The following is a 24854-nucleotide window of genomic DNA, read 5'->3' as shown; positions in this document are numbered from 1 at the left end:
TTATGTAATTTCCTAATTTAGGTTAATCGTTATTTATCATATGATACTGTTTTTATTGACTTTATTTAAAGGGGCTAGCTCATGTTTTTGAACCATTTTTTTTCACAGTATTTGAAAACACTGAAATCATAAATGTTTTACTCCTTGATACTGAAATCGCAGAAAAATACTTTTAAAGTATGAACAAACTGGTTTTAGCGGGGAGAGAACCAACGACGGTACTGTCAATAAAAGAATAGAAAACAACAAAACTGCTCTGACATAAACTGGGCGATAATTTAAATTTTGAAAGGGACAACGGGACTTTATAAAACAATATGTTGCGTGTACGTCAAGGACAATATTTAAAGGGTTCCAGCTGTCAGTATTTTAGTTTTAACACTCCTTTGGAATGGTTTGCCATACTTTACTTCGTCATAAAAAGTCGTTTTTGCAAAACACGAGCGAGTCCCTTTAAAAACAACAATGTAAACAGGTTTACACTGCTTTGGCGATACTAATAAAAACAATGACTAGCAAATGAATGAAGATGTTTATGAAAATCGGCCCTGAACATTGTTTATAAACTACAAATTGAAGTCACAAAAGATATTTTCCGTATGTAAGGGACTTAAACGATGCCGGGTTTTAAACTAGCGCGTACCGGGATTTCACCTTTTCAACTCCGTACAAACCGAGCTTTTGCTGTAGTCGGGGACTCTTCACAAAGGAGACCAATATGTCAAACAGTTTGGAAAAATAAACAACGCTTTGATTATCTAATTTACCAAGATGCCATCATCACCGGTCGTTGCTTATTCGTATGATCCAGACGTGGGGAATTTTCATTATGGTGAGGGTTTTTTTATTAACTTTCTGAATTTAGTTGAAATTCTTTCTCCCAAATTTTGTAGGTTACACACCACCAGTCTTTATGTGAAGTCAGAAGCTGCACATCATTTCATGTACTGGGGAAAGAAATTGGCTAAACCAAATTGCGAATTTCTTTTTTCCCTTCTTTTTCTTTTCTGACAAACCAGCACTTTCGCCGAATATTCAATTGTATGACAAGGAAAATATAAGATAAAATACTGAAAATAAACCTTGTGTGACGAATTATACCACAGGCGTATAAAATAGTTGACTGTAACCTAAACAGTTATTTCTCTATCATCCTTAATAGTCACCTAGACAAGAATAATTTTGTCCAATCAGAATGCTGATCGCAACCAATCAAAGTGCTTGGTTTTCAACCAATCAACGCTTAGTTTAAACAACCAATAAAAGCATTGCTTTGCTTGAGCGCTTTTCACGGCATATATAAGGCTGAGTTTTTGATAATATTGTTATTATTATTATTTATATTATTATATAATATTACCGTCTCCGTGGCCTTGTGGTTAAGGCGTCCGCCTATGGAGCGGGAGGTCATGGGTTTGATCCCGGGTCATACCAAAAGACGTTAAAAGCTGGTACAAATACTCCCTTGCCTGGCGCTCGGCATTTAAAGGGTAGTGCTTGGAAAAGTGGTGTACTTTGTACTTGTCACCCCAGGAAAGTTGTATCCCGTGTATCGGTGCTTTTCACCTGTAGAGTTCACATGTCTGCCAACACAATGGTCAAAACCTCCTTATTTCTATCTACAGATTTTCATGATTTTTGTGATTTAAAGGTAGTTTTTTATTTAAAATAATTTTACTACATGTGACTTTCAATTTGAGAAGCGTGATAAGTCCACATATTGGGAAAATTATAACACTGTCATGTTACATGTTAAACGTTTAATTAACTTACTGCTTTTACTGATGTTATTATGTATTATATGTGTACTTACAGTATATACATACTATTTTTAAAACATGCAAGACAGCAATTGACAATCTTGTCCGACATTTTTTTATATGTTTATAACTCTTATGATTAATATGAACTGAGAAATGCATCTTTGAATTAAAAAATTAAACTCACGACATTATATTTTAAATGATTGTTTATTGTGTGTGCATGTTTTTGAAGATAAGTTTTGCATTCAAAATCTAATTTATTCATTATTTAGAACTAAACAATTAAGTACATGACGTTGAAATACTTAAAACACACATTAAGATTAATAATTATTTCCTTCGACGCTTTAATCTGCTGCCATTTCAAATTTATTGAAAGTGCTACACTTGGTAATCACAAAATCTTACTGGAAACTTAACAAAATTTAATACATTTAAAACAACAGTAATAACAGGACTTACTTGATATTATCAAACTGACTATATAAAATGTCACTTCCAAATGTTACAAAACTCAATTCAATCAAAGCTGCAACAGCTATTAGCCAATGAAAAATCAAGCTTTGAAAACCATACCAAGCACTGTGGTTCACTTGACGTCACACATGTAAATACATAGAAAATTGAATGTAAAGAAAGTAGTTCCTATTAAGGCCACAAAACTTTAGTTAAAGGTCTCATACCTTGTCTTACACTTTATCTTAGTTAAAATATATGACCCTGTTAGCTTAGAGATGTTTGACTGTATACCCTTGGCTTTAGTTGTCTAAAATGTACACTTCATTAAAAGAATTAAATCAGTAAATCATAACTTAACCTTCACAATATGAATAATATTGTATTCTCTGGTGTATTTCATACGTGTGTTTCCCTGCAGGACCTGGACATCCGATGAAGCCACAGAGGATCGCCCTCACCCACTGCCTTGTGATGCACTATAACCTTCACAAGAAGATGCAGGTAACACTCAATACTTATTAGAGTATTATGAGAGCAGTGGTGTCATCATCGGCATCAGCGGCAGCGTCATTGCGGTTGTGTCAAATCTTGGCCATAACTCAAAAACAGTTCCAAGATATTAAAATCAAACTTAGAAACATGTTGCCAGAGACAGTACAAAGGTATATAGCAAGCCCATATTCTCATTTTAATAATTGTCGAGTTATTCCTATTTTTCAACAAAGACATGTGTTGGCATTTGCTCCGCGGCTTTGTTGTTTTTATTTAAAGTCAAACTTTTGAAAGTTATTTAAAAAAAGATTATAGTTAAGCCATTGTGATTGTCTTGTTTTTTCTCTCTTTTAAATTGCAACTGTTTTGATGGAAATAGTAGCTATAAAGTGTGGCATATTTTGGACAAGATATATTCCTGTTTTACAGGTGTACCGCCCATACCAAGCGTCTGTGCACGACATGTGCCGCTTCCATTCCGAAGACTATATAGACTTCTTAAAGAGAGTCTCCCCACAGAATGTACAGAACTTCACGAGGCAGCTCAGCATGTTCAACGTTGGAGATGACTGGTATACATTTTGTGTAATGTAGTGTGGGAGATGACTGCTATACATTTTTAGCTCACCTGAGCACAAAGTGCTCAAGGTGAGCTGTTGTGATCGGTCTATGTCCGGCGTCTGTCGTCCGTCGTTCGGCGTCAACAATTGGCTATAATCATCTTCTTCTCCTAAACCGCTTGGACAATTTTGATGAAACTTCATAGGTATGATCCTTGGTTGGTGCTTTTTCAAAACTGTTCAAAGAAATTAATTCCATGCAGAACTCTGGTTGCCATGGCAACCTAAAGGAAAATGTCAACAATTGGTTATAATCATATTCTTCTCCTAAACCGGTTGGACAATTTTGATGAAACTTCATAGGAATGATCCTTGGTTGGTGCTTTTTCAAAATTGTTCAAAGAAATTAATTCCATGCAGAACTCTGGTTGCCATGGCAACCTAAAGGAAAATGTCAACAATTGGTTATAATCATCTTCTTCTCCTAAACCGGTTGGACAATTTTGATGAAACTTCATAGGGATGATTGTTGGTTGATGCTTTTCAAAATTGTTCAAAGAAATTAATTCCATGCAGAACTCTGGTTGCCATGGCAACCTAAAGGAAAATGTCAACAATTGGTTATAATCATCATCTTCTTCTAAACCCCTTGGACAAGTTTGATGAAACTTCATAGGAATGATCCTTGGTTGGTGCCTTTTCAAAATTGTGTAAAGAAATGAATTCCATGCAGAACTCTGCTTGCTATGGCAACCTAAAGGAAATGTCAACAATAGGTTATGATCATCATCTTCTCCTAAACCCCTTGGACAATTTTGATGAAACTTCATAGGAATGATCCTTGGTGGGTGCTTTTTCAAAATTGTGTAAAGAAATGAATTCCATGCAGAACTCTGGTTGCCATGGCAACCTAAAGGAAATGTCAACAATAGGTTATAATCATCATCTTCTCCTAAACCCCTTGGACAATTTTGATGAAACTTCATAGGAATGATCCTTGGTTGGTGCTTTTTCAAATTTGTTCAAAGAAATTAATTCAATGCAGAACTCTGGCTGTCATGGCAACCTAAAGGAAAATGTCAACAATAGGCTATAATCATCTTCTTCTCCTAAACCCCTTGGACAATTTTGATGAAACTTCATAGGAATGATCCTTGGTATGTGCTTTTTCAAAATTGTTCAAAGAAATTAATTCCATTCAGAACTCAGGTTGCCATGGCAACTCAAAGGACAAAAAGTTTGCCCTTGAAACAAGGGCAGCAAGTCTAGCTGTATGTTCTCCCTTTTTGTTGGAGATTCCGCTACTTTCTATTTTTAGTAACAAGGGAAAAGATTTTAAAGCCTATTAAGTCTTCAACATAGTCACTTATAAGGTAATTATTGTTCTTTTTTTAGGATCATAGATTAAAATAATTATTATACACTCTATTCCTTACAAGAAATTTCATTTTTACTTAATGATTAGTTTAATAATCAGACTTTTCCATTGAACTTCATGTATATTATTGTAAACTTCATGTAGATTATTCAAAACAATGAGTCTTATCTTCTGTGTGGATAGTGAATAAGCCTTACACAGAAAAAATGATTAACATAATTTGAAGGATGGTGATGTTGTCCTAGATGTAAGAAGCAATAATAGAAGATATGAAAGTGTACTGTTCATTGATTTTTAGAGCTTAAGGCAGATTATTGATTTTATTGGATGGTGCAATGTTTGTTGTTTGTGTATCTATGTATACTAAAAGTTAATTTAGTGTGCAAGCAATTGAACATAGTTTTGTCAGTGTGCAGGCAATTGAATGAAGTCCTGTCAGTGTGCAGGCAAATGAACAAGTCCTGTCAGTGTGCAGGCAACTGAGAAAAGTCTTGTCAGTGTGCAGGTATCTGTACCAAGTGCTGTCAGTGTGCAGTCAATTATCAAGTCCTGTCAGTGTGCAGGCAACTGAACAATGTCCTGTCAGTGTGCAGGTATGAGAATCAAATTCTGTCAGTGTGCAGTCAATCATCAAGTCCTGTCAGTGTGCAGGCAAGTATACAAAATCCTGTCAGTGTTCAGTCAATCGACAAGTCCTCTCAGTGTGCAGGAAACTGTGACAAGTCCTGTCAGTGATTATCCAGGCAACATGTTTGACCAGTATGTTGTTCAATATTCTTTGAGAACAAATATCAAGCTATATTGATTACAAAGGTTAAACTCTTTTACTCAGGTAAGCGATTTAGGGCCATCATGGCCCTCTTGTGTGTAATGTAGTGTGGAAGATGACTGGTAAACATTTTGTGTAATGTAGTCTGGGAGATGACTGGTATATATTTTGTGTGATGTAGTCTGGGAGATGACTGGCATACAATTCAATTCAATTCAACATTTTATTGCATTAAACATATCAGACATGTTTATAGCAAATACAAAATACATACATGTGCAAGGCATGGATTTAGACACAAAATGTTTTAACAGAAGAGCAAAACATTTGTTTATGGATACAAACAACAACATACTTATTAGTTTCTTAAGATGTTTGCATAGTATATAAATTTTGATAGATTAACTAGAGATTTATTTGAATTGTTAGATAACAAATTAATAAACTTTTGCTATGTTGGCCACGTATAGTAATATCTTTTAATATATTTGGCTCTTTAGTCTGCGTATTTCGGACATATTAGTAAAAAGTGATATTCATTTTCAATCATTCTTTGGTTGCAGTAGATGCATATCTTTGAGATCTAGGTGTATTAACGTATCTACCACGTTCAATTTGTAGATCATGTGATGAAACTCTAAATTTTGACATTGCTTTTCTAAGTTTTGAATCTTTTACGTCATAAAGGTAATTTTCTATCCGATATGTATGTTTAAAAAGACAATATGTTTCAAGAAGTCCTGAGTTATTTATAAATGAATACCAGCTTTGGTGATAATTATCTAGTATACGCTGTTTTATAACACTTAAATCGATAAACATATTAAACTGATTCTCCCAGAAATAGCCAAGCCCGTGTTCATAGAGAATCTGTTTAACTCTGAATGCCCAGTTACATCCCTTATAGTTAAGTTCAATATTAGTATCGTTTTTTAGCATATTATATGTTTTATATATTAAGAAGTTCTCGTTTAAAGTAATTAATCTGATCCAGTACTTTATTAGTAGTATTTTTCTGTGTATTGACATCGGTATTCGACCAAGTTCACCATACAGAGCTTCGCGATTGGTAGAGCGTCTCACACCTAATATTTTCCGACAAAATTTCAAGTGCAAAATTTCTACATCCGGTCCCTCATGGTAGCCCCATACTTCTGCCCCATAATTTTGTGTTGATAAAACAAGCGAGTCAAACAATTCAACCCTATTACTAACTGGAAGGTCCAGATTATTGTAAATGACGAATAAATTATGGAGTGAAAACGATGCATGTTGGGCGACTCTTTGTTGAGTGCGATTCCAGTTTCCATTTTTAAAAAGATGTACACCCAAATATTTGAATGAAGAGACAACATCGATCTTAGAGTTATATAAATAAAAGTCATATAACGTATGGCGACCATTTTCAAAAATCATAACTTTTGTTTTATTAACATTAAGACGCAAACCCCACGTGTTACAGTATCTTTCGATGTCATCTAACATTGATTGTAAGGTTTTAGGATCATTTGCAAAAACTACTGTGTCATCAGCGAATAATAACATGAATATTTTCAGGTCATCAATTTCCAATATGCCATTTAAGTTGCTAATTATACTTTCTAAGATATCATTTAGAAAGAAGAGACACAAAATGCTACTATCCGGGTCCCCTTGTTTGACGCCTATGTTAGAATTAATTGGAGGAGACCTTTCATTTTTGTATCTTATGTATCATTTGACAACAGAATACATAGATTGCATACTTTTTACAAATTTTGTACTTATATTTGAAGACAAGAGTTTTCTCCACAATAAAACCCTATCAATCCGGTCAAACATTTTTTCCCAGTCTAAAAATGCAACATATAATTTATTCTTATTCGCAGGAGATTTTGTGATAAGGGCATGTAATACAAATATGCAGTCAATTGTCGATTTATTTTTTTGGAAACCAAACTGGTTGTCAATAAGTGTATTATGTTTATCCGACCATTTTATTAGTCGATTTACAAGTAATTTTGAGTATATTTTCGATAATATGTTATTGAGCGTAATACCTCGAAAATTCTTAGCCTCATGAGCCCCGCCTTTAAATATTGGGATTATAATACCTTCTGCCCAATTTTCGGGGAATACACCATCATTGAATAATTTATTATAGAAACTTACTAAAAATAGCGAAATTATGTCAAAAGAGTTTTGAAATATTTCGACAATAAGTAAATCACTTCCAGGACTTTTTGAATTACTCTGTGCAAAGACAGCGTCCTTTACTTCTGATTCTGTAAACTCAATATCTAAATCATCATCGTAAATAGTTGTATTTGTAGACGTCGTATGATTAGTATTATTGGTTACATGTACCCCATATAAAGTATCAAAATGATCATACATATGATCTAGTGTCACTCCAGTTGGGTCACTATCCTTTTGTTTATATTGCTTTTTAATATTTTTCCAAAATGACTTTGAATCTTTCTTTGCAAGTTTACTGATACGGTTGCCCTCAGTGTGCATAAATTGCCTTTTTTGTTTACGTTTGATATTATTATATGTTCCTTTTTTAATCAGAAATTCCATTTTATTTTCATCATTCCGATTGTGTAAAAACTTATTTCTAGATATATTAAATTCTTTGCGCGCCTCATAGCACTCCTTATTAAACCATATTTTCTTTTTAATATTATTTGTACTCAGATTTGATTGTTTATGAACATTTTTTGGCTTTCCAAATACATCAAGAGCACTTTCTTGCATAAGTACGGTAAATGACGTAACCGTTTCATCAATGGACTTATTATGTAAATTAGCAGTCACCTGGTCAAGTACTGGCCTTTTACCCAATAATTGGTCCCGAAATACATCGACGCATGAATTATCCCATTTGATAGTAATTTCGGGGGCGGAGTTATTATTTTGATGATTAAATACGATTGGTGGTTTACGTACGAGATGGAAATTGATCGGTGAGTGATGTGACAACTCATTAGGGATCAATATTTCAAACAATTTAAAATTTTCGAAATCAGATTGATTTAAGTAATCTACCAAACTTGAACTATTAGTGTTTATAAATGTAAATTCGCCAATATCAGAATCTTTATGTAATCGACCATTAGCGATTAAAAGATTTGTTGATTTACACAGCTGTAAAAGTCTTTTGCCATTCGTATCTAGCACGTGGTCCTTGTTTTTTCTAGGTTTATTATAAATATTAGATTGTAAATCTAGGTCATTATCGAGAAATCTGTCAAAAACAATATAATCCAAATCATTTGAGGTCCTACTATTTAAATCACCAGTTATAAAAATCTTTCCCTGCGATTTATATTTTTCTATACCTACTTCTATTTCTTCAAACATATCAATATCACTATACATTTTGTGTAATTCAGTGTAGAAGATGACTGCTATACATATTGTGTAATGCATTGTGGGGATGTATGGTACACATTTTGTGTAATGTAGTGTTGGAGATGACTGGTTTAGATTTTGTGTAATGTAGTGGTGGGAATGACTGATATATATTTTGTGTTATGTATTGGCGGAGAGGAATGGTATACATTTTTGTGTAATGTAGTGTGGGAGATGACTTGTATACATTTTGATTAATGTAGTGTCGGGGATGACTGGTATACATTATGAGTAATGCAATGTGAAGGATGACTGGTATACATTATGAGTAATGCAATGCGGATGATGACTGGTATACATTATGAGTAATGCAATGTGGAGGATGACTGGTATACATTATGAGTAATGCAATGTGAAGGATGACTGGTAAACATTATAAGTAATGCAATGTGGAGGATGACTGGTAAAAATTATGAATTATGCAATGTGGAGGATGACTGGTATACATTATGAATTATGCAATGTGGAGGATGACTGGTATACATTATGAATTATGCAATGTGGAGGATGACTGGTATACATTATGAATTATGCAATGTGGAGGATGACTGGTATACATTATGAATTATGCAATGTGGAGGATGACTGGTATACATTATGAATTATGCAATGTGGAGGATGACTGGTATACATTATGAATTATGCAATGTGGAGGATGACTGGTATACATTATGAATTATGCAATGTGGAGGATGACTGGTATACATTATGAATTATGCAATGTGGAGGATGACTGGTATACATTATGAATTATGCAATGTGGAGGTGTACTGGTATACATTATGAATTATGCAATGTGGAGGATGACTGGTATACATTATGAATTATGCAATGTTGAGGATGACTGGTATACATTATGAATTATGCAATGTGGAGGATGACTGGTATACATTATGAATTATGCAATGTGGAGGAGTACTGGTATACATTATGAATTATGCAATGTGGAGGATGACTGGTATACATTATGAATTATGCAATGTGGAGGAGTACTGGTATACATTATGAATTATGCAATGTGGAGGATGACTGGTATACATTTTGTCTGACAGATTATTTTATAGACATTTGCATTGAAGAAGTCTTTGTCACTTAAAATATCATGATATTTAAGATTGTTTTTTTTTTAAAAAGAAAAAAAGGCAAGTTGTTGTCTTGGAGTTGTGGTAAGAGTGCAAAACCTTAATCATGGTCATATCTCAAATATGTTTAAAAATATTCAAATGAAATATTGTACACATGTTGCCAGAGACAACACTCACACACATGTATAACTCTGGCCTCATAATTGTTGTGTTATGTCCCTTGTCAGACTGAAAAACAACAAAACAATCGAGCTTGGCGTTTGCTTCGAGGTGCTCTTGTTTGACTTACAATTGTTTTATGTCTTCACACTTATTTTGGCTTTGTCATATTATGTGAGTGTATGTGAGCTGTTAGTGGTTGATATTCGCAGAAGCCTGCAAGACCTGCACTGGTAAAATGCTTTCTTGCCTTGCTCAATCCCTGGATTTTATGTAGCAAGAATTTTAATGCCAAGCTCTAGAGCTAGAATTAGGGCTTGTTCATTCACATGTCCAATTTCGATGACTGAGCTGCTGCGGATTAATGTTGATTATATAATAGTGTGTAAATAATTTCCCAACAAGTAATGATCATTTGTTTCAGCCCAGTGTTTGATGGTATCTATGACTTCTGCTCCATGTACACTGGCGCTACCCTGGAAGGTTCCGTTAAACTCAACAATAATGTAACTTGCTCTCTCATACCATTGTACAGTTCACTTCAGTTCACTTGATTTGTTAATTTTAAGATTTATTAACGAATCTGAAATTGCATTTTTTGTTGGGATTATTACTCTAATTGCAAACTACACATGTATTTTCTTATCGTGGAATCAAGTCGTTGCAGTAAAGTGAACAAACATTTTGGCAAGCTTCGTACATGCATACATGGGTATCATGTTTAAGTAACAATTTTGTGAGTTAAACTGTTTTCCATAAGTAAATATGATTCCTTTATCACTTCTTGTAAGTTTCAGTGTATTTTTATGTCACATATAGCTGATGTAGACAAATTCTACAATTTAGTGGGACACCTATCATACAAACCATTAGTCTGATGTCATTTAACTTCATCACATGTACTCTGATTTTTGTCACTTATTTTAACTAAATATTTCAGGATTGTGACATAGCAGTGAACTGGTCAGGTGGTCTTCATCATGCCAAGAAATATGAGGTAGGAGAGACAAAAAAATTTTTAATGAACAGATTATGTAAAAAAGCCAAACATAGTTGAACTCAGGTGTTTAGTTTGCTTTAAAGAATAGGACTAAAATGCTTTATCAAAAGTTATCCCATTTGGTAAATTCAGATCGCGTGGGGTTGCCACCATCTGGCTGGGTCTCCCCTTTCATTTTTGTGCAAGTGATGGACTCTAAATTTAAAAAGTTGTATATTTATATTTGTTCATAATACATATTTTGTTTCAGGCGTCAGGGTTCTGTTATGTAAATGACATTGTCATAGGGATCCTTGAACTGCTCAAGTAAGTCTGTATCATATTCATTATTGCATGTAGTTTACTATCATAGCATTATGTAGTTTCATTTGTGTTTGAATATAGTTTGGAATTGAATCTGGTCTTATAAAAGAATGTGTTCATCAAAATGCCATACTAAAATTCATGGAAGTGTTGAAGATAGGAAACAAATAGAGTCTTTGAAATTAAACTACTTGATTAATCATTACGGCCAAATCCTTAAACCACTGTCTGGATAAAGAAGTAAAAACATGACCCCATTGTCACCTCAAGCTGATGCCCGAGTGCATTCGAAGTACATACATGCCATATCCCGCGGCGGGGGGAAAATCCCCCGGAATTTCGACCCATCCCCTGGTCCCCCGCCGTGGGATTCATATCCCCTGGAATTTTTTTTTTTTTATGCCCCCCGAAGGTGGGCATATTAAAATCGCACCGTCCGTCCGTCCGTCCGTCTGTCCGTCCGTCCGGCTCTATAACTTTCCCTTGTATGGACAGATTTTAAAATAACTTGCCACATGTGTTCCACATACCAAGACGACGTGTGGCGTGCAAGACTCGTGTCCCTACCTCAAAGGTCAAGGTCACACTTAGTGTTTATTCACAATGGAGTGCTGCATATAAGGACATAGAGTATAGGTTGTCGTGTCCGGGCTGTAACTTTCTCTTGTATGGACAGATTTTAAAATAACTTGCCACATGTGTTTCACATACCAAGACGACGTGTCGCGTGCAAGACCCGTGTCCCTACCTCAAAGGTCAAGGTCACACTTAGTGTTTATTTACAATGGAGTGCTGCATATAAGGACATAGAGTATAGGTTGTCGTGTCCAGGCTGTAACTTTCCCTTTGATTGACAGATTTTAAAATAACTTGCCACATGTGTTCCACATACCAAGACGACGTGTCGCATGCAAGACCCGTGTCCCTACCTCAAAGGTCAAGGTCACACTTAGTGTTTATTCACAATGGAGTGCTGCATATAAGGACATAGAGTATAGGTTGTTGTGTCCGGGCTGTAACTTTCTCTTGTATGGACAGATTTTAAAATAACTTGCCACATGTGTTCCACATACCAAGACGACATTTTGCCTGCAAGACCCGTGTCCCTACTTCAAAGGTCAAGGTCACACTTAGTGTTTATTCACAATGGAGTGCTGCATATAAGGACATAGAGTATAGGTTGTCGTGTCCGGGCTGTAACTTTCCCTTGTATGGACAGATTTTAAAATAACTTGCCAAATGTGTTCCACATACCAAGACGACGTGTCGCGTGCAAGAGCTGTGTCCCTACCTCAAAGGTCAAGGTCACACTTAGTGTTTATTCACAATGGAGTGCTGCATATAAGGATATAGAGTATAGGTTGTCGTGTCCGGGCTGTAACTTTCTCTTGTATGGACAGATTTTAAAATAACTTGCCACATGTGTTCCACATACCAAGACGACGTGTCGCGTGCAAGACCTGTGTCCCTACCTCAAAGGTCAAGGTCACACTTAGTGTTTATTCACAATGGAGTGCTGCATATAAGGATATAGAGTATAGGTTGTCGTGTCCGGGCTGTAACTTTCTCTTGTATGGACAGATTTTAAAATAACTTGCCACATGTGTTCCACATACCAAGACGACGTGTCGCGTGCAAGACCCGTGTCCCTACCTCAAAGGTCAAGGTCACACTTAGTGTTTATTCACAATGGAGTGCTGCATATAAGGACATAGAGTTTAGGTTGTTGTGTCAGGGCTGTTACTTTCCCTTGTATGGACAGATTTTAAAATCACTTGCTACATGTGTTCCACATAATTATGAAGACGACATGTCGTGTGCAAGACCCATGTCCCTACCTCTAAGGTGAAAGATACACTAAGTGTTTATTCACAAGAGAATTCTGAATATAAGGACATAACAGTGTAGGTTGTCAAGTATGGGTGGTATTTTTTATGTTCAGAGGCAATTTAAAATAACTTGCCATATGTATTTGACACGTAAAGGCAAGATCAACTTTTCATGTACTGACCTTGTTCGTAGGTCAATGTCACATTCGGGGGCATTCGTCACATACTGTGACAGCTCTTGTTTTTTTTTAAACTTGCTTAAGGTTGACAATGGAAAGCATCAATAATATTATGAGTGTGAAATTCCATGAAGGTCCATGATGATTAAGTCCAAAAATTATTGTAATTTGAGTGTATTTCTGTATTTATTCTTATATTATAAATGCAGATATTGTGTAAATTTTCGTCGCGTAAAAATCCCCTGGTGTAATATCAAAATCCCCTGGAATTCAGACCAAAATCCCCTGGGAAGGCTCTCAGAAATATGGCATGTATGGAAGTATGGTGTAAAAAACTATGACATGATCGAGTTCGAAATAAGAATTGATAAATAGGTGTGAAATACCAAATCGGGACCACAATTTTTACTTCGGAATGGCATTATTTTGGACAACGATTTCAAATTTCAGATTAAAAATTTAGTTAAACAAAGAAGGAGTGAAATTTGGACTGTAAAATAACTTTGAAATAGCGATAATTTCGGATAAACGGTGTTCGGAATAGTGGTGTTCAACTGTAGTAAGCATCAAACCTCAACATGTGTGATGATGTATGTTTCATTACCATCCATGCAGGCACCACCCGCGAGTGTTGTATATAGACATTGACATTCACCACGGAGACGGGGTGCAGGAGGCGTTCTACCTGACTGACCGCGTGATGACTGTATCCTTCCACAAGTTTGGGAACTACTTCTTTCCTGGGACAGGTGGGTGACTGTGGCTAGCATCAACAAATGAACATGATTTTCAATGTTGGTAATGGTGTCTTATAAATGCTTGGAAAAGCAGAACTTTTAACAAACTTATTCTCAGAAAAGATCATTATATAAAGATGAATGTGTGCTGGAGTATTCCTCATGTATGCTGCACATTTTTCAAGCTCTATACTAGTTAACCATTTCAGTAGATCACATTTATGGTACAACTTGAATAAAAATAACTATTACCATGGCGACAATACTTATTTCCAACGTCTTGTCAGAGAGCATTATTCATGTACAGCTATATAGAAAATGTATTTTTTTCTGGCTACAGGAGACATGTTTGAGATAGGTGCAGACTGTGGGCGCTACTACTCTCTCAATGTGCCACTACGTGAGGGCATGGATGACGCCAGTATGTAGAAATAGAACATTTATAATGGGTTATTTAGAAACAAAGTACTCTTGTTAAAAATGGTAAATAAGGTTTGACTTTACACTTGTGAAGAAAAAAATGAATGATTGAATGTGTTTTTTTAACTGTACTTGAAGCTGACTGAGTTCTGGTAGGAATCCCATATCAACACTGCATACTTGACATCATTCATTATCAACATGACCAATATTATTTATGTATAATCCATATTGAAATTTGCTTCTGTACAAGTCCATGCAGTAACTGGTATGATTGTTCCTTTCAGATTACATGAGTGTGTTCAAGCCAGTTATACAGCAGGTTCTAGAATACTACAAGCCAACAGTCATAGTGCTACAGGTAGGTCACAACTGATTGTAGAATACTACCAGCCGACAGTCATGGTGCTACAGGTAGGTCACAACTGGTTGTAGAATACTACCAGCCGACAGTCATAGTGCTACAGGTAGGTCACAACTGGTTGTAGAATACTACAAGCCAACAGTCATAGTGCTACAGGTAGGTCACAACTGGTTTTAGAATACTACCAGCCGACAGTCATAGTGCTACAGGTAGGTCACAACTGGTTGTAGAATACTACAAGCCGACAGTCATAGTGCTACAGGTAGGTCACAACTGGTTTTAGAATACTACCAGCCGACAGTCATAGTGCTACAGGTAGGTCACAACTGGTTTTAGAATACTACCAGCCGACAGTCATAGTGCTACAGGTAGGTCACAACTAACTGTAGAATACTACCAGCCGACAGTCATAGTGCTACAGGTAGGTCACAACTGACTGTGGAATACTACAAGCCGACAGTCATAGTGCTTCAGGTAGGTCACAACTGATTGTGGAATACTACAAGCCGACAGTCATAGTGCTACAGGTAGGTCACAACTGATTGTGGAATACTACAAGCCGACAGTCATAGTGCTTCAGGTAGGTCACAACTGATTGTGGAATACTACAAGCCGACAGTCATAGTGCTTCAGGTAGGTCACAACTGATTGTAGAATACTACAAGCCGACAGTCATAGTGCTACAGGTAGGTCACAACTGGTTGTGGAATACTACAAGCCGACAGTCATAGTGCTACAGGTAGGTCACAAAAGGTTGTAGAATACTACCAGCCGACAGTCATAGTACTACAGGTAGGTCACAACTGGTTGTAGAATACTACCAGCCGACAGTCATAGTACTACAGGTAGGTCACAACAGGTTGTAGAATACTACCAGCCGACAGTCATAGTACTACAGGTAGGTCACAACAGGTTGTAGAATACTACCAGCCGACAGTCATAGTACTACAGGTAGGTCACAACTGGTTGTAGAATACTACCAGCCGACAGTCATAGTACTACAGGTAGGTCACAACTGGTTGTAGAATACTACCAGCCGACAGTCATGGTGCTACAGGTAGGTCACAACTGGTTGTAGAATACTACCAGCCGACAGTCATGGTGCTACAGGTAGGTCACAACAGGTTGTAGAATACTACCAGCCGACAGTCATGGTGCTACAGGTAGGTCACAACAGGTTGTAGAATACTACCAGCCGACAGTCATGGTGCTACAGGTAGGTCACAACTGGTTGTAGAATACTACCAGCCGACAGTCATAGTGCTACAGGTAGGTCACAACTGGTTGTAGAATACTACCAGCCGACAGTCATAGTGCTACAGGTAGGTCACAACTGGTTGTAGAATACTACCAGCCGACAGTCATAGTACTACAGGTAGGTCACAACAGGTTGTAGAATACTACCAGCCGACAGTCATAGTGCTACAGGTAGGTCACAACTGGTTGTAGAATACTACCAGCCGACAGTCATAGTGCTACAGGTAGGTCACAACAGGTTGTAGAATACTACCAGCCGACAGTCATGGTGCTACAGGTAGGTCACAACAGGTTGTAGAATACTACCAGCCGACAGTCATGGTGCTACAGGTAGGTCACAACTGGTTGTAGAATACTACCAGCCGACAGTCATGGTGCTACAGGTAGGTCACAACTGGTTGTAGAATACTACCAGCCGACAGTCATGGTGCTACAGGTAGGTCACAACAGGTTGTAGAATACTACCAGCCGACAGTCATGGTGCTACAGGTAGGTCACAACTGGTTGTAGAATACTACCAGCCGACAGTCATGGTGCTACAGGTAGGTCACAATTGGTTGTAGAATACTACCAGCCGACAGTCATAGTGCTACAGGTAGGTCACAACTGGTTGTAGAATACTACAAGCCGACAGTCATAGTGCTACAGGTAGGTCACAACTGGTTGTAGAATACTACAAGCCGACAGTCATAGTGCTACAGGTAGGTCACAACCGGTTGTAGAATACTACAAGCCGACAGTCATGGTGCTACAGGTAGGTCACAACCGGTTGTAGAATACTCCCAGCCGACAGTCATGGTGCTACAGGTAGGTCACAACCGGTTGTAGAATACTCCCAGCCGACAGTCATGGTGCTACAGGTAGGTCACAACCGGTTGTAGAATACTACAAGCCGACAGTCATAGTGCTACAGGTAGGTCACAACCGGTTGTAGAATACTACAAGCCGACAGTCATAGTGCTACAGGTAGGTCACAACCGGTTGTAGAATACTACCAGCCGACAGTCATAGTGGTACAAGTAAGTCACAACTGGTTGTAGAATACTACCAGTCGACAGTCATAGTGCTACAGGTAGGTCACAACTGGTTGTAGAATACTACCAGCCGACAGTCATAGTGCTACAGGTAGGTCACAACAGGTTGTGGAATACTACAAGCCAACAATCATACTATTACAGCTGGGTCAAAGCAGATTCTGGTAAACTACTATCCCACTGTCATGAATGTTGAAGTAGGTTCTAGAATACTACGAGCCGACAGTCATAGTGCTACAGGTAGGTCACAGCAGGTTCAAGAATACTAGAAGCCCAGTCATAGTACTACATGTAGGTCACAATAGTTTCTAGAAAACTATAAATCCACAGTCAAAGTGATATACAAAAAAGTGGTAGTTCTGCGAGGAGTGTACTGTAGGTTGGTCCCAACTAGAAGAACATGTCTAAATAATTTGCTTTAACCCTTCGGTTTTATGAACGTTTCTAGTATATCCTTTATCACTGCTTGTTCTGTATGTTTACACAATATGTGTGGTTAGAGTGTATCTGTGTTGTTCTCTGTTTCACTTCATTATTCACATGTTGCAGTGTGGGGCAGACTCATTGGGCAGTGACAGACTAGGGTGCTTCAACCTCAGCATTAAGGGACATGGGTAAGTCCATGTGTATAAGGTTTGTGAAATCTGTGCCTTATTCATGGTACTGGTACTGGTACCCATCCCATAAACATTCTCTCTTCAGGAGGCAGGCAGGCGAATGAATGCATATAGGAATAGAAAATATAGTACTTTATTCCACAAGTGACTTTTTGTTAGAAATTGCATTAATACACATTCAAAAATATATGTAATGTGTGTATGTTTGTATGTGTTCAAATTCATGACTCTCCGATACCCATGTTGGGTATTTTATTCTAAATTTACACATGTATCTGCCGCCATGTCATTGATGTTCATTGTATATACCTCAATTGCCATATATTATGGTATGAGTGAATAAACATTGTTTTACTTGACTTGACTTGACAGTATATTGTTTGAACAATAACTTCAGAAGCTGTTGTCAAATTATAACCAAATTTGGTCAAAATGTTTATTTGCTTAATCTCTTGAATAAGTTTGATAATCAGCCGTATCGCTCTTGTCACTCAAGAGTTATCACATTTTGATTATAGAAATTACCTGAAATTGGTCTTGTCCTCTCAATAACTTAAAAAGTGTTTGTCCAATCACCACCAAGTTTGGTCAGAATGTGTTTTGGCATAATATCTCAGACAAATTCGATAACCAGTCATATCCCTCTAGTAAATCAAGAGTGATCACCCTTTGATTATAGAAATTACCTGAAATCGGTATTGTCTGATTTATAATTTTGTAATCCTTTTTTCAATCATCATCAAATTTGGTCATACTGAGAATGTGTTTTGGCATAATATCTCGGACAAGTTTGATAATCAGCCATAGTTCTCTACTCACTCAAGAGTTACAGCCCTTTCATTATATGAATTACCTAATATTGTTCTTGTCTGATCAATAACTTCAGAAGTCTTTGGCCAATCATCATGAAATTTGGTCAGAATGTGCATTGCAACATATCTTGGTCAGGTTTAATAACCAGCCATGCTCGAGTCATTCCAGAGTTATGACCCTTGAACGGCGAAAACTGTATTTACAGTGTCCTCTCTCTAAATTTGGCTAAAAACAACCACTATTCACCAAACTTGGTATCCTAGAATTAGGATGGGCATATTTTGTGACAGTTTGCACTCTTTAATGTAACTCTTTTATCCATTAGTGAGTACTTGCTTTAACATTACAGGGAGTGGTAGGGGTGGATAATGTTAAATGTAATAAATCTCATTTTACCACTTCTTTGCAGTGAATGTGTACGTGTAGTGAAGGAGTTTGGCCTGCCTCTGCTTGTGCTTGGTGGGGGTGGCTACACGAAGAGGAACGTGGCCCGCTGCTGGACTTACGAGACTGCGGTCATCCTCAACGAGGAAATCAGTAACGACATACCATATAATGGTAGGTAGGGATAGCTTGCTGCTATCATCTGGTATGATCTCTTTTGATGTGTATCAAAAACATAATGTTTATTGATAATGTCCACTCAAAGGTTAAATTGACAGTCGCTTGAAAGGAATTCTATTGAAAAACTGTTAATTCCTGTTGATTATTAATGCATTTTGAAACACAATAAAGGATTGATTGTGCAGCAATGTTATCATTATAAACTTCTTAGAATGGTCACCAGTTCAGCAACAATAAAAATTTGTAAGGGGAAAATTACTGCTGTCTGAACTAACATTGTGATGTACTTCCTTTTCAGAATATCTGGAATATTTTGGTCCTGACTTTGTTTTACACCCTGACATCTCAACGAAACAAGAGAATCTCAACACTAAACAGGTCTGGATTAAATAACTATTTTTGTGCATGTACGTTTTCTTCGATGTTGCCACCAATGGGTTTGTAATACCATTTGTAATTATTTAGAATGCCTTTGACACAAGTGTCTTCAAAACCCAATTGTAAATGAATTGTTTTTATGAAGTCTCTCATATCTTAGTTCATTCAAATCCTGGTGGCAAGTCTGCTAGAGACATTCACATCAAAACTAGAAAAACTAGTGTTTATTTCCCCATCATTTAGCAATTCAATTTGCAGCTTATCTGGGACTGGCTATGCTGACCTAATTATTAAGTAAAGCCAAAATGAACAGCAGGTATTTGACAAAAGAGTGCATAGATGTGGTTTTCATGCTATGAAACTAAATAAAAGTAAATTGCTCGAGTTTGAGCATTAAGTTTGGATTAATATGTAAACTGAACCATTTCTGAACAACACAGTTCTCTAAATGTATTTCCCCGTGTAACCCATGTAGTACCTGGAGAGCCTACGTCAGATGGTGCATGAGAACCTGAAGCAGGTGGCATTCTCCCCGAGCGTGGAGATGCAGGACGTGCCGCCAGACCTCCTCTCCTTTGACAACACGGAGGAGCCAGACCCAGACATCCGTAACTCACAACAAGACCAGGATAAGAGGTGGAGGCATTTATTAGTGATTATTGTTTCAGTTGCCTTCAATGTGAAGCCTCTTGAGCATTTTACATGAACAAAATGATATTACTTCTTTGTAACTAGTACCCTTTCTTTCAAATGTAGCAGCTTACCTTGAGACATAGTTACAGTTGTGTACATTTCATGATTGATTAAAAAAAAATGAATACTAGTAAGTGCTAGGCATATGTTGCTTTAAACCTATTACAAAACAAGAGCTGATATTTAAGTACACATCAGCATTTCTCATCTTTCTGTATTAATCCTGAAATCAGTTTTGATAGCTTTTAACTTCAGACTATTTATTTGTTTTGTTTTTCGTAGACATTTGCGTCAAAAACAGTAGGATGTTCCTTACAATGAATATAAATGACTTTCAAACAATTTCAAAAGGGATCTAAGCCCCTTTATCCTGCTATGGGCATGAATCTGTCCCTGTATATACGTACTTTCATCAAACTAACATCATAGTTGTTAATCGTTGGTTCAACTTGTCTACAGAATTGAAGCAAACAACGAGTTCTATGACGGGGATAAAGACAATGACAAGGAAAACGACGGCTTCCTCGATGTTTGACAACGGTTTGTGAGGATAGGACAGGGTGAAAATTTGGAATTGTGTGGCTGGACCAGCATAACAGGACAAATAGCAGCAGGAAAAGTTACCTATATAGTGCATGTGTAACGTTTCCAGGAAAATTCTTGTGTAATGTGTCTCCAGTATGGAAATATTGTATTGTGTTTGTGTGTCGTAAGATGATCTCAACACTAAGGGAGAGGTGTGAAGTTTCTGCCTTCACATTCATTAACATGTTTCAGATATCATTCATTTAATTTGAACAATTTACTACATTTTCTATCTGGTGCAATATAACCCAAGTACAGAGAGTAGGTCCTAGCAGGCCTGTTTGAAAAAAAAACAACAACACTTATTTTGAAGGCTTATCATAAAAAACAACAACACAGGACTGTAGCATACTTGCTTAATTTGGCTGTTCAGCTAAAGTTTGACTGTTTTACTGTACAGGAATATGACCTAACACAGCATCATGAGGGATCATAAAGGTATTACTTTTGGTGTCAGTCTATTCAAGTTAGCAAAATATTGTGCAGGCAATAACTATAGAGTATTTATTATGAAGCCACGGTGAAACTTGGTGACATTGTTTTTGGGCCTAATGTCTTGGTCAAGTTAAACTGTGGGTGAAATTGTCTCAGTAACCCTCAGTGATTCCCCCATTGCATAAAGGAATGGTAGGCTCATGTCATCACGATTAAATTGACAGTGGTTGTAGGCATGATGTTTGATGAAATTTGATCATTAAATATATTGCTCAAGTTACACCAGAGTTATGCCCCTTTAGTAATCAAATACAACTGGCTTATTATGGTTGGAACAGAGTTATGCCCCTTAAGTAATCAAATACAACTGGCTTATTATGGTTGGACCAGAGTTATGCCCCTTTAGTATTCACATACAACTGGCTTATCGTTGGACCATAGTTATGCCCCTTTAGTATTCAAATACAACTGACTTACTACAAGGTCTTGCTTCTGTTACATTAACATTTGTATTCGTTTGACTTAGGTGGGCACCCAAACAGGCAGTGATGCAACCATTTCAATTTTTTTAAACACTTATAAAGGCCAAGTATCACAGAAATATGCTCAACTGTACAATATTTGTGTTGTAAGTCTGTAATATGAAATGTAGATCTGTCTGTCTGAATAAAAAGAAACATCAGTGGAAAATAATGTTTTATTTTTATTATCATAATTACAATGCAGGTATGGAGCATTAAACATAATGATATTGCTAGCCAGGTGGATAGTTAGTTACATGGTAGGAATAACAACACACAGACTCTAGTCTAGATAGTCAAAACGCTGTAGGACATCAGGCTTCCTTAAATTTGAATCATTTATATCAAAACACTATGAAATAAATACCATATAATACAGGAATATGTATTTTCAAAGAGGTCCTAATTTAAAGAGTGTACATTACTTCTGAAATAATAGGATTTATGTGTAATATATGACATATGAATAAAACATAACTTGATATATTTCTTTTTATTATATCACAGAAACTTTTGTTGAATTATAAAAAAAAAATTGAGCAAAAATATTTCACAAAACTAGAGGAAGAGTTCAAATCTTAACTGACTGAACATGATAAAGATTAACAATAATACATGTACATCAATGGGGTTTTGAGACAAAACTTACCATTGAAAACTCACTGAATATATTTTGATAATAACTATAAATTAGAGAAAAAAATAACTTGTAACCATGTTTCAAACTTAACAGTTGAATATGCAAGGCAGAATAAACACACAAAATAAATACATACTATATAAGGACACATACTTCATGTAAAGAACAATAAAACGGGAGACTGAGCACAGAATAATGTTCATGAATTGGATTTTCAATACAGTGAGAAATTCTTTTTGTTTTGTTAATTTTTAAGGAAAACTTTATATGAAGTTTATGAGATTAATTAAGAATTTATCATTATTTTTCATGCATTTTTTAAACGAACTCACAAAAATAAGAACCACTACTATATTTTTTTTGTTTTAATTTGTTTAAATATAAGATAAAAATAATTTCATGTAAAATTATTGGAGAGAAATCTGTAATTAATAAATTAATGTCTGCAAAAAAAGAATGGGGAACATTCAAACCATTGATTACCATTGCCATTGGTCAAATGACGTAGCGCTTGTCCAATCAGTGCGCAATAATAAAATAAACAATGATTTCATAACACTGACCAGTTGATGCAAAATGAACATATATTTTTTCCTGTAGATATATCCAGGCAATATTATTTATATAGTGTTTGAAACTTATTTAAAGTAAGGCTGTCACTGTGCTTATTTTAATGAATCTAGATCTCAATAAAACGTGTAATAACATATGGACAGGGTATGAAACTACATAAAGAATGCTGTATGAAACTACATAAACAATGGTGTATGAAACACACTTGCAAGATATATCAGGAGTGGTCTAGGAGCGTTGATTGTGATAACTGTGCATTAGTACCTTACATCAAACCCTGCTGATGTAATCAACTACCCTTATAAAGCAGGTAAAAGCAGCAGCACAGTACCTGCATCCTATCCAGAATGGCTTCAACAAAATATATCACAGGTGATGAGCGTACTACAAGACAACTGGCATTGATTCTGATAGATCTTACTTCCCAAACATTCTGTGGTATTTACACTCACCACCTTTATCTTCTAAAATCAATGCATTCGAAAAATAAATAGTGCCTTCTGGGACTTTGAAGCTGTGAAGAAGTGGGAAGTGGGACTTTGCCACTTGAATTGTCTCCTGGCTTCAAGCTGTTACAACTGCCATTTTATTACTACTTTACTAATGCATTTGAATTGTATGAATGCAGCCATACTAATTAACATCATTTCTGACACAGGTATTTTGAACAAGAAGTACTGGAAATTTCTCTTGACCAGAAATTTATCTCAGTTAATATTTGTAAGAGACTGCCTACTATTCAACAATACCAGTTGTCCTGTAGTCAGTTAAGCAATTTTAATTGGTTATTAACTTAATAAACATGTTTAAAGTTAATACAACAACAACAACAACATAGTAATCATGTGACCAGTGACAAAGCAGTACGACATGTTTGATATAGGCTGACTAGTAAAGGCATGTAGTCAAATATGATTTCACTCAAATCTTTGGTATCTGCAATTTCTACATTAAGAAGAGCTTTTTGTGTTTTATTGTTTCGAAAAACAGGCTGTTTGAGGATAAAATTTGCATAAGGAAACATTATTTCATTGGTGTTATGTTGCATAGTATTCCTAAGGAACTGAAAAGCTTGGTGATGATGCTGTCAACCATATAAAAACAGAGAAGTTGTAACGCATGCATGTTGACAAAAACGGAACAAGACAAAGGGTAAAAATATAAATATTCTGTCTAGTATATATACAGGAATACTGATCAATATGAGACTATCTATGCTGAACTACCCTAGAGATATGTACATCAAAGCAATAACAAAATACCGCTTACAAGCAACAGATTCTACTGTACATGTATACGGGGAGATTAAAAGCAATCCATTCCCTCACATTCCATGGCAATGTTTGCGTAAAATGAGCCGGAATTCTTGGAACTTCTTACTTGGCAATCACTCAATAATATTGTAGACAAAAGTCTCATGCTTCAACTTTAAATAATAATTAAAATAAAGAAGTTCTAATCACATCCTGTCACTTTATTGCGAACAATTTTTCAAATGGTCATCTTCACATATCAGAAGAAACTTGGTATTTTGATGGCATATGGCGGACCCACTCATATTCAGTTTGAAACAAGCACTAATTATAAGATACAGAGCTGACACGTGCAGTATTTCTACACTTCCAACACTAGTCACAGACACGCAGCCCTCACATTTCCTTGCCCCTCCCACATGCTCACTAAAACCTAAGATCGTGGGGTGATCCCCGATCGTGCGGTCATAAAGTTCACGTCTGCGGCCGGAGGGGCATAAGCAGTCAAGTGTGAGTTTCGTGATAAAGTCAAATTAATCTTCTTCTGCATTAGCTCTGCCCTAAGCGCTCGGAGTTCAGTTTCCGCTTGATTTCGTAA

General features: G+C 36.4%; 2 protein-coding genes across 6 annotated transcripts in view; one reads left to right on the top strand and one right to left on the bottom strand.

Moving 5' to 3' along the window:
• The first annotated feature begins 680 nt into the window (after positions 1-680).
• On the top strand, positions 681-22272 carry LOC128213329 (histone deacetylase 3-like). Its single transcript, XM_052918940.1, has 14 exons — positions 681-832; positions 2641-2723; positions 3144-3286; positions 10486-10567; positions 11002-11058; positions 11312-11367; positions 13988-14121; positions 14450-14530; positions 14817-14890; positions 17734-17798; positions 19024-19172; positions 19477-19556; positions 20032-20192; positions 20709-22272. The coding sequence occupies exons 1-14, from the start codon at positions 772-774 to the stop codon at positions 20782-20784; spliced, it is 1302 nt and encodes a 433-aa protein (XP_052774900.1). The 5' UTR covers positions 681-771; the 3' UTR covers positions 20785-22272.
• Positions 21953-24854, bottom strand: part of LOC128213328 (spermatogenesis-associated protein 1-like) — a 48173-nt gene continuing 45271 nt past the window's right edge. For all 5 annotated transcript variants that reach the window (XM_052918934.1, XM_052918936.1, XM_052918938.1 and 2 more), the window contains one exon: positions 21953-24854. In XM_052918934.1, coding sequence (XP_052774894.1) covers positions 24690-24854 — 165 coding nt within the window. In that variant the 3' untranslated portion in view covers positions 21953-24689.

The sequence above is a fragment of the Mya arenaria genome, chromosome 13 (genome assembly GCF_026914265.1).
Source record: "Mya arenaria isolate MELC-2E11 chromosome 13, ASM2691426v1".
NCBI classification, from domain to species: Eukaryota; Metazoa; Mollusca; class Bivalvia; order Myida; family Myidae; genus Mya; species Mya arenaria.
This window is presented reverse-complemented; position numbering and strand designations above follow the sequence as displayed.